The 14,686-nt window shown below is 30.8% G+C and overlaps 1 protein-coding gene across 3 annotated transcripts in view; it reads left to right on the forward strand.

Annotated features, from left to right (window-relative positions):
• LOC126828581 (regulator of nonsense transcripts 2) overlaps window positions 1-14,686 on the forward strand; it is a 29,781-nt gene that overhangs the window by 8,224 nt on the left and 6,871 nt on the right. For all 3 annotated transcript variants that reach the window (XR_007683155.2, XM_050558432.2, XM_050558433.2), the window contains exons 7-31: window positions 804-880; window positions 1,217-1,297; window positions 1,620-1,769; window positions 2,715-2,932; window positions 3,393-3,435; window positions 4,202-4,333; window positions 4,842-4,934; window positions 5,029-5,068; window positions 5,469-5,527; window positions 5,739-5,831; window positions 6,153-6,228; window positions 6,837-6,953; window positions 9,063-9,157; window positions 9,375-9,460; window positions 9,731-9,839; window positions 9,958-10,015; window positions 10,324-10,379; window positions 10,616-10,732; window positions 11,157-11,342; window positions 11,803-11,844; window positions 12,044-12,145; window positions 12,361-12,420; window positions 12,734-12,872; window positions 13,290-13,429; window positions 13,934-14,117. Coding sequence is in view for 2 of the 3 variants with exons in the window: in XM_050558432.2 (XP_050414389.1) it covers window positions 804-880; window positions 1,217-1,297; window positions 1,620-1,769; window positions 2,715-2,932; window positions 3,393-3,435; window positions 4,202-4,333; window positions 4,842-4,934; window positions 5,029-5,068; window positions 5,469-5,527; window positions 5,739-5,831; window positions 6,153-6,228; window positions 6,837-6,953; window positions 9,063-9,157; window positions 9,375-9,460; window positions 9,731-9,839; window positions 9,958-10,015; window positions 10,324-10,379; window positions 10,616-10,732; window positions 11,157-11,342; window positions 11,803-11,844; window positions 12,044-12,145; window positions 12,361-12,420; window positions 12,734-12,872; window positions 13,290-13,429; window positions 13,934-14,117 (2,553 nt within the window). In the remaining variant the exon portion in view is untranslated. The remainder of the gene's footprint in view (window positions 1-803; window positions 881-1,216; window positions 1,298-1,619; window positions 1,770-2,714; window positions 2,933-3,392; window positions 3,436-4,201; window positions 4,334-4,841; window positions 4,935-5,028; window positions 5,069-5,468; window positions 5,528-5,738; window positions 5,832-6,152; window positions 6,229-6,836; window positions 6,954-9,062; window positions 9,158-9,374; window positions 9,461-9,730; window positions 9,840-9,957; window positions 10,016-10,323; window positions 10,380-10,615; window positions 10,733-11,156; window positions 11,343-11,802; window positions 11,845-12,043; window positions 12,146-12,360; window positions 12,421-12,733; window positions 12,873-13,289; window positions 13,430-13,933; window positions 14,118-14,686) is intronic.

A 14,686-nucleotide genomic window follows, 5' to 3' on the forward strand; every position in this document is an offset into this window, starting at 1 on the left:
GCTGTGGAAGTCGAAACTAAAAGGAATTTCAGTCCAAAAATACTTCAATTCCATTCTTTATTTACTAAGATATTATCAGACGAGAAATTTTGCAACATTCAGAAGCCTCTGCAGATAATATAAGCAAGCCAGTGCCACCTATTAGTGTTGGGTAAAATCTTTTGATGAGCCTCATTCTAATTCAGTTGTATACAAGCAGAGAGATTATTTACTGTTGATGTTTTGGTTTCTTAATTAAATGTTGAATAATCAATTTGGGTACATCATTGCATGGATTAAGTCATGGATAATTTGAAAATATTTGAAAAAAATACAAATTATGATCAGCTATTTTTCTTTATTTCTTTATTACAAAAGCTGTTAAAGATATATACAGGCATTGATGATTTACTAAATAACACTGTAGCACAAATATGACATTTCCTTGAAGCTTAGCAGATATAAATCAAATGAAAAAAAAATAATGTTCATCATAGATTAGAAAATTAAATTTTATTTCTTATTTATGTGGCAATTAGATTTTGTTGAATAACAACTGTTAAAAATCACAGAAGATAATCCATTGCTACAAGGTCAATAAACACCCCATGTTTTCAAATTGAGGAGCCGTATTCATCTTGTCCCGAGTGTGTCTTAGTTGTTAATAATCTCAGAAAAGGTTGAATGTCCACTCTGTTTTGAAAATAAGGAGTTTTGATCTCCTGGGCCTGGTTGATCAACGATGTGGTAAAATCATAGAAAGACCAGCAAAATAAGATCTTATTTGTACAAAGGTTAACAAAGATGTTGAATTTTTTTTCCAGAGAATCGTCCCGAAGAATCATTTTTCAGTAAACTAGATTCTAGTCTTAAGAAAAATACAGCGTTTGTGAAAAAATTAGTAAGTAGAGTAGCGATGATCTCTAATTGAGGTAGAATGTTTGAACTTGATGTAGATGTTTGTCTAAGTTCAATGATGAGCATTTTTTACTTATGCAAAGTAGCTGTCCCTCACAGCATTTGAAACACAATAACTCTGCTTAGAATTGGGGTAGAATGTTCGAACATGGTATAGATGTTCGTTAGGTGAATTGATTGAGGTTAATGAGGAGCAGAGATATGCAATTTGATTGATCAGTGCTTTGGAACACAATAACTTTGCTTCTACTTCTAATAGTTTCATTAAACCAATACCTTAACTATATATGATAACGATAATTTTTTTTTCTATTTTAAGCGTAACCTGGTTGATTCACAGAAAGATGCTCTGATTAAAGATTTTAATGGTTTAAATTTATCTAAGTATATAGGAGAATGTGTAAGTAATTTATTGTCACCTTATTATAATATGTCATATTTCATAATTTCATTTACACAGTGATTTTTGGACAAGGAACTGATCCCCAAGTGCTACTCTTCTTCTTCTTCTTGTCAATTCAAGTACAATCAACATGAAATTTGACATAGTTATTCAATTTTTCAGAAGACGTCACAATTCAAAAATGATGGCGAAAACGCCATTCTTGGTTCCTGGTCCGCTTAATACTGTTGTATAATTTCAATGCAATTATGATATCTAGATAGTCTTTAATATTACTAAGTAATAACATTGAAGTTCAGTCGTATTATGTTCATTTCAGGCATCTGCTTTAGCAGATACGAAGCTAAAGATGTCTGATGTCAACTGTGCTGTACATCTCAGTAGTCTGATACATCAAAGATATGCTGATTTCTCTACGATGTTGAAAGATAATTTTCAGAAAGTATTGTTGAATAAGAAGGATGAAAAGGTAAACAAGATTGCCTGTGTATTGTTAGTTTTTATTGTTCAGAATAATGACATATTTGCACAGTTATCATATGGTTTATACAATTGGGAGTCGCTTGATGACTTACATTTCTTTACCCCATCTTACACTGTAACCCAGGTATCGTTTAATCTTGTGTATCTAGCTCTAATTTCTTTCACATTCGTTTAATATCCAATCTTTGTTTAAAAATTTGTAAAAACTGTTTATAAAATCACCATAAATCGTTTAATTTGTACTTCTGTCCAGTTTAAAGCTGACCATTCAATTTTGATAATGAGTGTCCAACTTACAAGTGTTTAATTTCTCAATCATTGTTAAAAAATAAACAACCCAATTGATTAATGATGTATAATGATTAATTTTTGAACAGTGATCAGGAAATTAAATACTTGTAAATTGGATACTCATTATCAAAATTAATCAGTCAGCTTTAAACTGGACACATGTACAAATTAAACGATTTATGGTGATTTTAAACAGTTTTTATAAATTTTTAAACAAAGATTGGATATTTTCGACTGTGAAAGAAATTAGTGCTAGATACACAAGATTAAACGATACCTGGGTTACAGTGTTAGCACCAAACAGAACATTCTTTAATATTATTACCACTCCTTAAAAGTTATTTCTCTGCAAGATATAGAAGATATTGATTACTTTGCAATTTTCTTCTAACACCTGCTGGCCGGTTGAATAAAATACAGAGATAACACATCTTATTCAAGAACACAAAGATTAGACATTCGCCAAATTGAGTTGAACTGCATGGTTAGTAACAGACCTAGTGCACTTACCGCTGTGTCAATCCTATCCCTGAAGCATAATCATAAGATTGTGTATGCACATGGATCTGTCTTTATTGAAATATGAACAAACACAAATATAAACTTAAATCAATGGGGATATTTATGATATATTTTTCAGATTAGCAATGCAAGTAAATATCGAGTAGATCTAAGATTATTTGCGGAGTTATTATCAGTAGAAGTTATATCTTTTAAAGAAGGTTTACCTATATTAGCTAATCAACTATCATATTTAATTATCAATGATAAAGAGGAACATAATCACCTATCTATTATATCTAGTTTCTGTAAACACTGTGGAGATGACTATGCTGGTCTTATTCCTCGGAAATATCGGTAAGATTACAGCTGTGTCTGTCTTTGAAATATGTGATGTGTTCGATTAAGTCACAAAGCCATAAAGAAGTGAAATATGAGATGGTTTAAATTAAGTCACAAGGTCATAAAGAAGTGCCTATTAAGTCACAAAGTCATAAAGAAGTGCCTTTGAATTATGGGATGGGTTGCATGACATGAAGTCAGAAAGAATTGCCTTTAAAATATAGGATAAGTTAAATTTATTCATTATTCATGTGTCCCTTTGTTTTATCTACCGTATGTTGATGTGTTTGATTTGTCAATTTTAATTCAGGATGTACTGACCTTGATTGACGAAATATTGCAATGATTCTGAATTTTACTGCTTGTTGTGTATTATGATGTGATTGCAATTTCTTAAGCTGATATTGTTCATACCGAATTCTATAGATGTTGACAAATTTTATTTGATAAAAATTATTTTTCTCTACTTGATCAGGTTGTTGGCTGAGAAATATGGGAAAGAAATCCCCAGGAGTAGAGTAAGTAAACTATATCTTATAAACAACTAATTTAAATCTTCTGATGGTTATCTTGCCTTCAATGTAAGGTATATAATAGTCGTACAGATTTTTATTTTGTAAAGCAATTTCAATTATGGTTGTCATGTGATCATTGTGCAGTTTGTCTATCGTCTACGAATGAATAAAAACTTTGCAAGTTACGTGATAGACAAAACCAACAATTTGTGTTAAATATGAGGAAATGCCATGGTGCAGTATCAGCTTATTTTGGCTACAGCAATTTTTGATACTGGCCGTAGTTGAAAAATCCTAATTTCCATTGATGTTACTGATGAACTATATCTTATTACAAATGTTTCTCTTTATCCATCGAATAAATGAAGACAGTAATTTATTCAGGAATTTTACTGACATGGCCTTCAAACCAATACGTGAATTAAATATGGAAAAGTTTCAGAATGGTGTACTTATTTGTCATTATTTTTTTGTGGAAATAACATATATTAGCCTATTCAGAATGCGACATTAACCATAGCAAATTACCAAGAATTAGTTTTGTTGAAGTCTGGTTATATTAAAGGGATTTGGAGCTTATAGTTACCCTATTTCCTACAGAGAACTCATTTTATCCAATTCTGGCCAGTTCGTTTCAAAATGGATTAAGAACCCTGATCCAGACTCAAATAATTATTTTGGCAAATTTTGAAGTAAAGATATTTATTGTGATAGTTGATACAGTGTGTTGACAAGATCTAGTTTTTTTATAGTTATATATTATCTTCAGATGTTACCACCTAAACGTCAGGGTCCATGTAGAAATCTACTGAAAGATTATTATACATCATTATGTAATCATTTAACAAAAGATCACAAGAAATTAAAAACCATGGAAAAACAGAACAGAAGAATGTTAATTGTAAGATTAAATGATTTATTATTTTCTGTATTAAATTTTCTTATATGATAACCATGTAGCATAGCTTTCATTTCAAACTTGTACCATTTAGACAGTTTGAAATGTTTTCAGAGTCACTGTCCCTGCTACTGAAAACTTGTACACAGGTCAGAGTTTTTATACCAGAATAACTGGACCTGTTCTACTAGTCTTAACTAAGGAAGAATGCTACATAATTCAAAGGGTTACTGCACTTATCACCGAAACCTTGTAAATCTGCTTGTAAATGTTTTTTTCATAATTACTTGAATTGTTAGGCCAGTGCTAAGGAGAATCCTATCCAAATTCAAAGTCATGTAAAGATTTTTTTCACAGTTACTGCACCTGTCACCAAAACCTTGAATGCAATGGTAGTGGCTTTTACTTTAAAGGTAGTGGCTTTAAAGCCACCTTTAAAAAATGCTGCTGATGGAAAAAGCTAAATGATGTTTTGATCTGTTAATTATTTATGTTTTAATTCTTTATTTAGACTAAAGGTGAAGTCAGTACAGAAAGAAGGGAAGTCTATGAAGCAGCTCATGGGGCATATCAAAAACTGTATGCAGCAACAGCTACATTTGTTGTAAGTAATACTAATTGATAATTAGCCACCATTATATTGGTAAAAAATATAATAAAAGGAAAATGGTTTATGATGATGCTATTTTTTATTGTAGGATTTATTAGATGAAGATATGCCAGATTTACCTGATGAGGGTAAGAGTAATATGACTTATTTATTTAAGATATAGTAGTTTGCTATCCATCTATAATCCAGAACAAAATATCTGCACTGTAATAATAATAATATGTATATTTATACTGCACACAGTTCCATGCTAGTATGCATGCTCAAGGCGCTACCCCTAAACAATTCTCCATTTAACACTGACCCCTCACAATGTTTAGCGATTCAGTAATGCTAAAGTGTGCATCTGTTATAAATAACTGAATAATTAAATGATAATGTTTGTTAGTTCTGACAAATTTAAAAGCATGTCCGGAATATAGACACAGCCACTAGCTGTAGATTTCTCTATTTCACTGTCATCTGTTATGTTTATTGTTTTTAAAAGCTATCATATATGGTGTCAATTAACTTGTTTTCTATCTTTAGAAATAAAATTAGACGGAGACGAGAGTTTCTTTGATATTTTTAGTGCTACAGGAGGAGAGGTAGGTATTAGAATAAAAAAACATTGATTGTTTTGCAACCTTAGTCCATTAAATCATGCAACAGTTCATTACACATATTATTGCTCCTCATCACAACCTTGTGCATGGTCTACAAGCTAAAGAAGTGATTGATTCCATGAACACCAGCTTTCAGTTTCCGAATACTATAAATCAATAGACAAAGTATTAACTAATGATATTGATTATATAGTTTCAGTTGGAAGGTGATATAACTTTATTTGAAGATGAAGATACCAGAACATTTTACGAAACTTTACCAGATTTAAAAGCTTTTATACCAGGGGTAAAGTTATGTTTTTCAAACTTTAGCAACTGCTCAGTCATTGTCTTTCCACAACCCTACTGTAGTAGGCTGTTCGCCTTGTTTTTCTCCAAAATAATCAACCAAAAAAATGTCAGTAGTTTCAAAAAAGCAACGTTTGCCTCTCAAAAATCATACTTACCAGGTGTGCTCTTTTCTGTCACATGGCAATTGGAAATGACTCAGAATATATATTCAGTCAATTATACATTTGACCATACTTTATTTAGCTAAAAGTGAGGCATAGAGAAAGGTGACATGTTTGACTTTTATAATCTATTAAAATAAAAACAATTTTTTTAGATTTTATATAAAGACAGTGAAAATTCACAGGCAGCTGAAACAAATGTGAAAGATATAGATTCTACTTTAGAACTAGGTAAATATTCTAAAGCTTGCTCAATCTTTAAGTTTACTACCCAAAATCTAGATATTTTTATTTTTTTAAATGTCTTTATTCTGATCAGAAAATACAAATCTCATTTCCAAATTAAAGAAACTAAGCCAAGATAAAGTGTTGAATTGCATTGATCTGATGTATGTCTTTGATTTGTGATAAGACCATATCAATACGATTTAATTTTTGTTTGGAAATATTTTGCAGAAGTCAGTCTGTTTACTTTTTTTAATTTTGCTTTCAGCTAAACCTGTTGACTCATCAACACAAAATCAGTTAGATCTCAGATACCCATTTTGCAAACAAATCAACACATCTATTGACACTCTTTTTTATATTCAAATGAAAGATGTCTCATCTTTTTAAGCTCTATATATTTCATGATCAAATTATTGTGGAAATTTATGTTTAAAAATTACTATATGAAACAGAACTGATGTTTGATTAAACAGATTTGTAGATCAGAAAAAAGAAAGAATTCTGCATTTCCTTTAGTTAATTATTACAAAAAACAGTTGATGCATTATCTTCATTTTGAAAATGATCTAGTCACTGTGACTGTTAAATTATATATTATTATTTTCTATTAGAGATAGATGTAGAAGATCTAGAGAAGGAGATTGAATCAGAGATATCAGTTGAAGAAGCTCTAGATACTGATGGTAAAGAAACAGAGGATGGAACATTTCTACCTCCTGAAGCGGAAGGTAAGACCAAGTAGTGGGTAATGGCCTGGTCATTCTCTGTTTGTCAGAATAATTTATTTCTTGCAGATGGGGATCTAAGACTGATGGGGGATTATTTTATACTTATTACACGAACCAGGCTAATGAAGACAGGATATTGGTGATACATTAATTATAGATGGAGATAATGAGGCTGGTAGTTTAATGTGATCTTTTTATTACAGATGGTGGTAATGGGGTTGGTAGTTTATTCTGATCTCTTTATTACAGATCATGATACCGAGATGGATAGTTTAATGTAATCAAGTTATTACAACGGTGATGCTGAGACTGGTATTTTTATATAATCTGTTTATTACAGATCGTGATACTGAGACAGATAGTTTAATGTGATCTATTTATTACAGATTGTGATACTGAGATGAATAATTTACTGTAATCTATTTATTACAGTTTGTGATACTGAGATGGATAGTTTACTGATCATGATACTGAGACAGATAGTTTAATGTAATCTATTTATTACAGATCATAATACCACAGGCACTTGAAGGGATTTGGAATATACTACTGTTTGACTATATATTATAGTATTAATAAGGTTTAAAATACAGATGTGACGTCACCCTTTGATGTTTGAGTACCATTATTTCAAATAATCGTACGGGCAATGTGCCAAGCGTAACTTGGTAAAATATTGAACTCGAGTGACGTATTTCATTGCAAAGCACGTGCAAGTGTCTGTATTTTAAGTTGCTTAATGGTCTCGAGCTTAAGACATTGCGTAATATATTGTAAAAACATTCGGGCCTCACGGCCCTCATGTTGTTACAATATATTACTTAATGTCTCGCTCGAGACCATTAAACAATACTTATCACCTGCCATTTTGTTTTAACTTGTTGACGCCATTTTGTCTGCTATCATCTCACAATACTCACTAGTTCTAGCACTTTCCCATCGTTTTTATTGCCAACAAGACTTTATTTGATCCTTATACAGCTTCTAATATAGTTAAATTTGTCATTTTACAGCGTTATTAATTATAAATTAACCCTGAAGCGCTATCACTTGGTGTTTATCTACTTTGTTGGACCGGAAGTAACGCCAGACAAAGTTGTGGTTGTGGATCCTCTAAAAGTCACAATTTTTGTCCGATTTTGATGAAACTTGAAATGTATGTTTATAACCCAGAGATCTTGGTATCTTTCGATATTCGCGCATATCAGACTATAACTTCCTGGATTATGGCCCTGATTGTACGAAAAATCATGTATTTTAGCTTGTGAATTCTCTAGAGGTCACAATTTTTATCCCATTTTAAAAACCGTTTAAATATATCACCATAATGACCTCTACAGGAACCACAACCTATTTGCGTACAGGCAGCGTCCATTTTGTTGGGCAGTTTCTGTCCAGTTTTCATAAAATTCAAACTCATGGTGGTTAAGTTCGAATTTCGGGAAAGTTGGAACGAAACTGTCCGACAACATGGTCGCATCTTTAATGGAAATTGTGTAAAAGTATGTAATACAAAGATTGTGGACCCTCTATAAGTCACAATTTTTATTGGATTTTTGATGAAACTTAAAATAGATATTTGCACATTTCACACCATAACTTTTGGGATTATGGTCCCTGATTGCAAGAAATTTCGCTTTTGTTTTTTTAGCTTGTTCTCTACCCATCTCTTGCAAAATGTGGGCGTATCTTGCCTGGCAACCCCTGGTTGTATACTTTTATTTAATTCATATTCATTTGTTATTATTTTATAATTCATGTAAATTATTAATATTTTTAATTTAATCACATATTTGAATTATGATTATTTTTACAATCCTAGTATAGGTAATATTAATCCGTAACACAATGCACAATAATTCTTTTGCCTATGAATTATAAATACCCGATAACAGGATTTTTTTGTAACCAGTTGATAAAGGCCTTGCACCCGACTCGCGTCCTGGAATAAAACATCTCTTCATCTAATACAGTCTTGTCAAGTTCATTGCTTAGGGAATATTACCTATACTTCATTTATTTATGTTGTAACGTATGGTGAGAATGGTAGTTTAATGTAGTTATTACAGATAGTGAAACTTGTAGGTTCATGCTATCTATTTATTATAGATGGTGATACTGAGACTGGTAGTTTAATGAAGAGTCAGTTTGAGACATTTTTACAATCATTACCTAATTGTGTTAATAGAGACCACATAGATAAGGTAAGTACACTGATTTCTATTTAAGCTGACAGAATGTTTTCATCCAAAATTTTCAAACCTATGATTTGTCTGTCAGATTAGTTGTAACTTGAATTATTTTCAAAGGCATCACAAAATATATTAAAAGTATTATAGATACAGAATTGTGATGTAAATACTGTGAAATATTGAAAAAGAATCAGATGTATTTATATAATATTCTGTTTTTATTTTAAAGGCAGCCATAGAATTTTGTATGAATTTTAATACCAAATTTAATCGAAAGAAATTAGTTCGAGCATTATTCACAGTTCATCGAACAAGGTAAATTACTTGGAACAGGTGTATTCACACATTATGTGTGTACAATGTGTATTGAGATAATTTTAGAGGAACAATATTACAATAAAATAATATTATTCTAGAATTCTTTGTTTCAAAATTTAGATGGCTATAAAATCACAATGACTTTTAACAAACCAAAAATTTCATATTGAAAGTTAGGTATAATTTGTCTGGAAGTTAAATATTGGTCCAGACTTTGAATATGAGTTGAGGTAGAATTGTGACCAATGTGATCCATCTCTATTCTAGATATGATTTACTACCATTCTATTCCCGACTAGTAGCTATATTAAATCCTTGTATGCCAGATCTAGCTACAGAACTTGTACAGTATTTAAAAGGAGATTTTAAATGGCATGTAAGTTGAACACAATATTTTTATCTGACTTTCAAAGTTTAAATGTACAGCAAGATTTTTTTTTTTTTTTTAAAAAGAAGAGCAAAGTTGTAAAAAGATGGTGTATTATTTATTTCAGGTTTGTAAAAAAGATCAGATTAATATTGAATCAAAGTTAAAGACAGTTAGATTTATAGGTAAGGTGAAGAATGCAAGAGGTCATAATATTGATGTTTACTGAATTTCTTCTGATGGTTATGCATACTATTCAATTAATGTTTGTTTTACCCATAGATGCATATTAGAAGAAAAAAAAATTGAATGACAACCTAAAGTGCCCATGAACATAGCAGATATATGTACTCTAAAGCAGAAACCCCATACTGATGTATTAGATTCATTGAATATTATTGTATTGATATTATTTTCTTAGAATCTATTATTATTCTAGAATTTGCAGTATTTTATACATGAATATATTATTAAAGTTATGTGGGTCTTGCAGGTGAAATGGTGAAATTTAAAATGTGTCCAAAAGTAGAAGCCCTCCATTGTATGAAAGTAAGTTTGTTAAAAATTTTAATGCTGTCATATGGATTGAATCAATGTAGAAATTTGAGGATGTATGAATTATACATGATTCAGTTACTTGAGAGATCCCTCTTGATCATTAGGTCTAATCAAATGAAACATTATTAGTATTGAGGAGGCTGTAAAGCAAGGCAATTTTTGATCATTTTATGAATAAATTAATTGCTAAAAAAAATGTTGCATGTTTATTTGTGATGTATTTTCAGAAATTGATGTTTGATTTCCGTCATCATAATATAGAGATGGCATGTTCTTTATTAGAGGCCTGTGGTAGATTTTTATATAGATCGCCTGATTCTCATCATAGAACACGAGTTTATCTGGTATGTCTTCTGTTTTATCAAGATGTTATTTTAAATTTTACTTAGTATAGCATACTTTTTCCAAATAAAATGTAAGACTAAAAGGGCGGCTTATCCTACTAAGAATTTTGTCTGGAAATTTCAAATCATCAGTTTCAAGGTCCAGATACAATATTTTTTTTCAAAAAATTTGTCTTAGAAGTCTGTTAAGATGCATGCAGAAAACTGACTAGCTTCAGTTGTCAGTATCTAATTTCCATTTTCTAGCCATCTTTGGGCATTTCAAAAGGAGAAAGCTTTTATTTATTTATTGTAGAAGGAAAACATTAACAGTATTGATTGCCACTGACTGCAATAAACCTAAAGAATATTTAAAACAAGTGATTACAATTGATTTATGTGTGTAAATATATGTTATATATTCTGTATTTGTATTATATTTTAGGATGTAATGATGCGTAAGAAGTCAGCGTTACATCTGGATCCTAGATATATTACTATGATAGAGAATGCTTACTTCTATAGTAATCCTCCTGAAGCTCAACAGATTGTACGAGTAGAAAGACCACCCATTCATCAATATATCAGAAAATTACTTTATAAAGATCTCACTAAAATAACCACAGAAAAAGTAAAAAAATTTCTTAATTACGAAAGGGGTTTGGTGGGCAAATGGTCAAACATGTACGCTTCAGATCATAAGGTCTGTTTCGATCCCACACTTATACGTGACAAGGAGTAAGCACCTGTCTAACCTTGTTGGTTTTCTCCAGGTCTTCCGGAGAAGCAGATTATTGAAATAAAATTTTGCCATATATTAATCCGGAAATGACCCCATTTCTCTCCCACTTTGTTGATTATGAACAAAATCAAAAACTAATGGTCACTGATTTTGATAAAGCTTTTGTTGCTAATATTTTATGACTGCATAATGTTACGTTGTAAAACTGAATAATCTATCATGGTTTGTAGCAAACACAACATGAAATTAAAGATTTTATCATTCACAATATATAGTAGTGAGTGTTCAACTAGTGTTTTATGAGAGACAACTGTAAGAATAATTTTGCCTATTGCTTCTTACGTTACAGGTATTAAGACAGATTAGGAAATTAGATTGGGATGATCCAGATGTATGTATATTTTATTGAATGAAGTTAGTTGCTACATCAATTTTATGTTTAATATGTGACCAGATGTTATTCTCAACTTAAACTTTTGACATATTTTAAATAAAATTATTTTTGCCCAAACTCTCTCCTTGGGCTGCCTTGCCTCTAAAAGATCAATGTAAAGTTTGAACAGTTATGACCAGTATATTTTATATTTCAGATAGCATTCTATGCTACAAAATGTCTAACTGGTGTATGGAATACTAGATATAATTCTATACATTGTATGGCTAATCTTATAGCTGGTCTAGCACCATATCATGTAAGTAAATATACACTTTTTCTTTTAATTAAGATTTCTAATTTCGATAACTATGGTATCTTTCATGAAAGAACAGTCTCAGGATGTGTGCTTCAAGACACAGTCTTGTAAGGTTCTATAGCATCTGATTAAAACTATTCACTGAACATCATTATTATTGTTGTAGTTTTATGTCCTAACCAAGATTAAGGTATGAAGTTATTATATATTTATAGGAACATGTAGCTATACAAGTAGTAGATGGGGTTTTAGAAGATATTAGGTTAGGTATGGAGGTAAGTTGTACTAAAAAAAAACAGGTGGTGTAATGGTTATACAGTGAATGAAATGTGGTTTTATGGCACGTCAGCTCCAACCAGGCTATGTTGTGCCAAATGGTTATCAAGGTCCATAGTCTAACAAACAGGTGGTCTTACTAATGTTAAAGGGTTTTTTTTTACTTTGGAAACAGTTCTAAAATGTCATCAGAATCTTGACATATTGAGTAGTTAATAAAATGATCAGTGAGAAGTGAGATTTTCGACTTTATCTTGATTAAATCAAAAGCTTGTACAGATTCAGATTGATGACATATTTGTATATTTTTAGATAAATCATCCACGATATAATCAGAGACGAGTAAGCAGTGTTAAATATCTTGGTGAATTATATAATTATAGAATGGTTGAATCAGGTGTTATATTTAAAACACTTTATACATTTATTACATTTGGTGTCTCCATGAATGGTATGTTTCAATTTAACTTATCTACATATGCATGTATGACTGACAAGCAAGATCCAGTTTATCTTCTAAAATTATTTTGTCATGCAGGGATACAATAAACATTGGAATGTTCAAATATGGCTTGTCTTCTACACAATAGCTTGCTAATCAAGCAAGAGGTTAAAACAGCTGTATTTCAGTGAGGTGTCCTGCACGAACTTGTGGGGTTTCTACATGTTATCCCCCTGCTCAAGACCCTTGCACATAAAGTTTTTGAAATAAATGTGTTGAGTTGATGTTAAATACCTTTCTCATTGAAAATAGTAGACAATACTAAAAAGCTAATCAGTATGCCCAAGAATTGTACAAATTATTTAAGAGAATTATATTCATTGCTCAATATTTATAGAATTATTATTGTTTGATATTATATTATAGAGAAAGATATATCTACATTAGATGCACCAGATCATCTGTTTCGTATAAGATTAACATGTGTTCTACTAGAGACGTGTGGTCAATATTTTGACAAGGGATCAAGTAAAAAGAAGTTAGATTGTTTTCTTATCTATTTCCTTGTGAGTATACTTTAATCTTTTAATCAGTTTCTATTTCAAGTACTCTAGATGGCTTTCAGCAAGCAGTTTTCATAATCACTATTAGAGATTTCACTGCACTGGAAAATCATTGAGAATTGAGGAAATACCATTAGATTCTCATTTTGAATATAGTAGTCATGTTTAGTTCATTTGGTATAACATTATTTTATTCAGCTAAAAGATGTCGGCAAAAGGTTAAAAAAAAAATCACTTTCACTGTTAGATAATTGTTTTGAATCTACAAAATGAAATTGGTTTGTACCACTGTCTAGTATAAAGACAACTATTTATAAAGTTTTGATGGTAATTGTCAAATTTTCAATGCATCTTTTAGAAACTGTGTGTCTTGTATTGTAGGATGCTGTGTTTAAGGTCAGAATATCTAATTTCTCTATCCTAAGTTTACAGATGATAGCTAGTGTAATCAACTGACTCCAACATGATTATTAATATACCGGTTCATTGCTTTCTTTAAAATTTTAGAGATATTACTGGTATAAAAGAAGTCAGTCTATATGGACAAGTGATCATCCATTTCCAATAGATATAGGTAATCTAGTACATGACACAATGGATGCTATACGACCAAAGTTAAAACAACCAAAGAATCAGGAAGAAGCATTTAAAGCTGCTGAGGAGTTGGATAATGAATATAAATCAAAGATATGTAAGTGTATACAATTGATTTTATTATCTAACTTTATTTGTTTCTCATTATCTTATAAAATTTATATTGTAAATCTTTTCATAATATGTACAAAGTAATTGTTCATATGTACAGTAAATCTGTTTGTAGTATATTTCATATTCCTTGTATGAGAAGAAGGGTCATATAGGCTATGCCTGTTCCCTGATCCGATTTCATACATATTGTTTATAAAAAAAAGAGATAATAAGTAAGTATGCATATGAAATGCATCTATTGTTACACTGACAATGGCTGCTACTGAATATCTTCTGATTAAACAGACATTATGCAAGAGCTAAATCTGCCTATTGCCGGTCTTTTTTTAGGCCTGAAATGTTATTTAAATTATTAATTAGACATTAATTAACTTATCCAGACCATAATCAACACTCAATGTCAATGCTAGCCTGCGATATTTACTCGATTAGGATCCGATTTGCTGCTCAACTTTCATTCATGATTTCGGTTCAGAGTGGGAACTGCCAGGTCTTTATCTAAAATCTCCCATAATGTATCTTTAATTAAATTCAGTTTGACAATTTCATTGC

This window comes from Patella vulgata, chromosome 7, assembly GCF_932274485.2.
Source record: "Patella vulgata chromosome 7, xgPatVulg1.2, whole genome shotgun sequence".
In the NCBI taxonomy this organism is placed as follows: Eukaryota; Metazoa; Mollusca; class Gastropoda; family Patellidae; genus Patella; species Patella vulgata.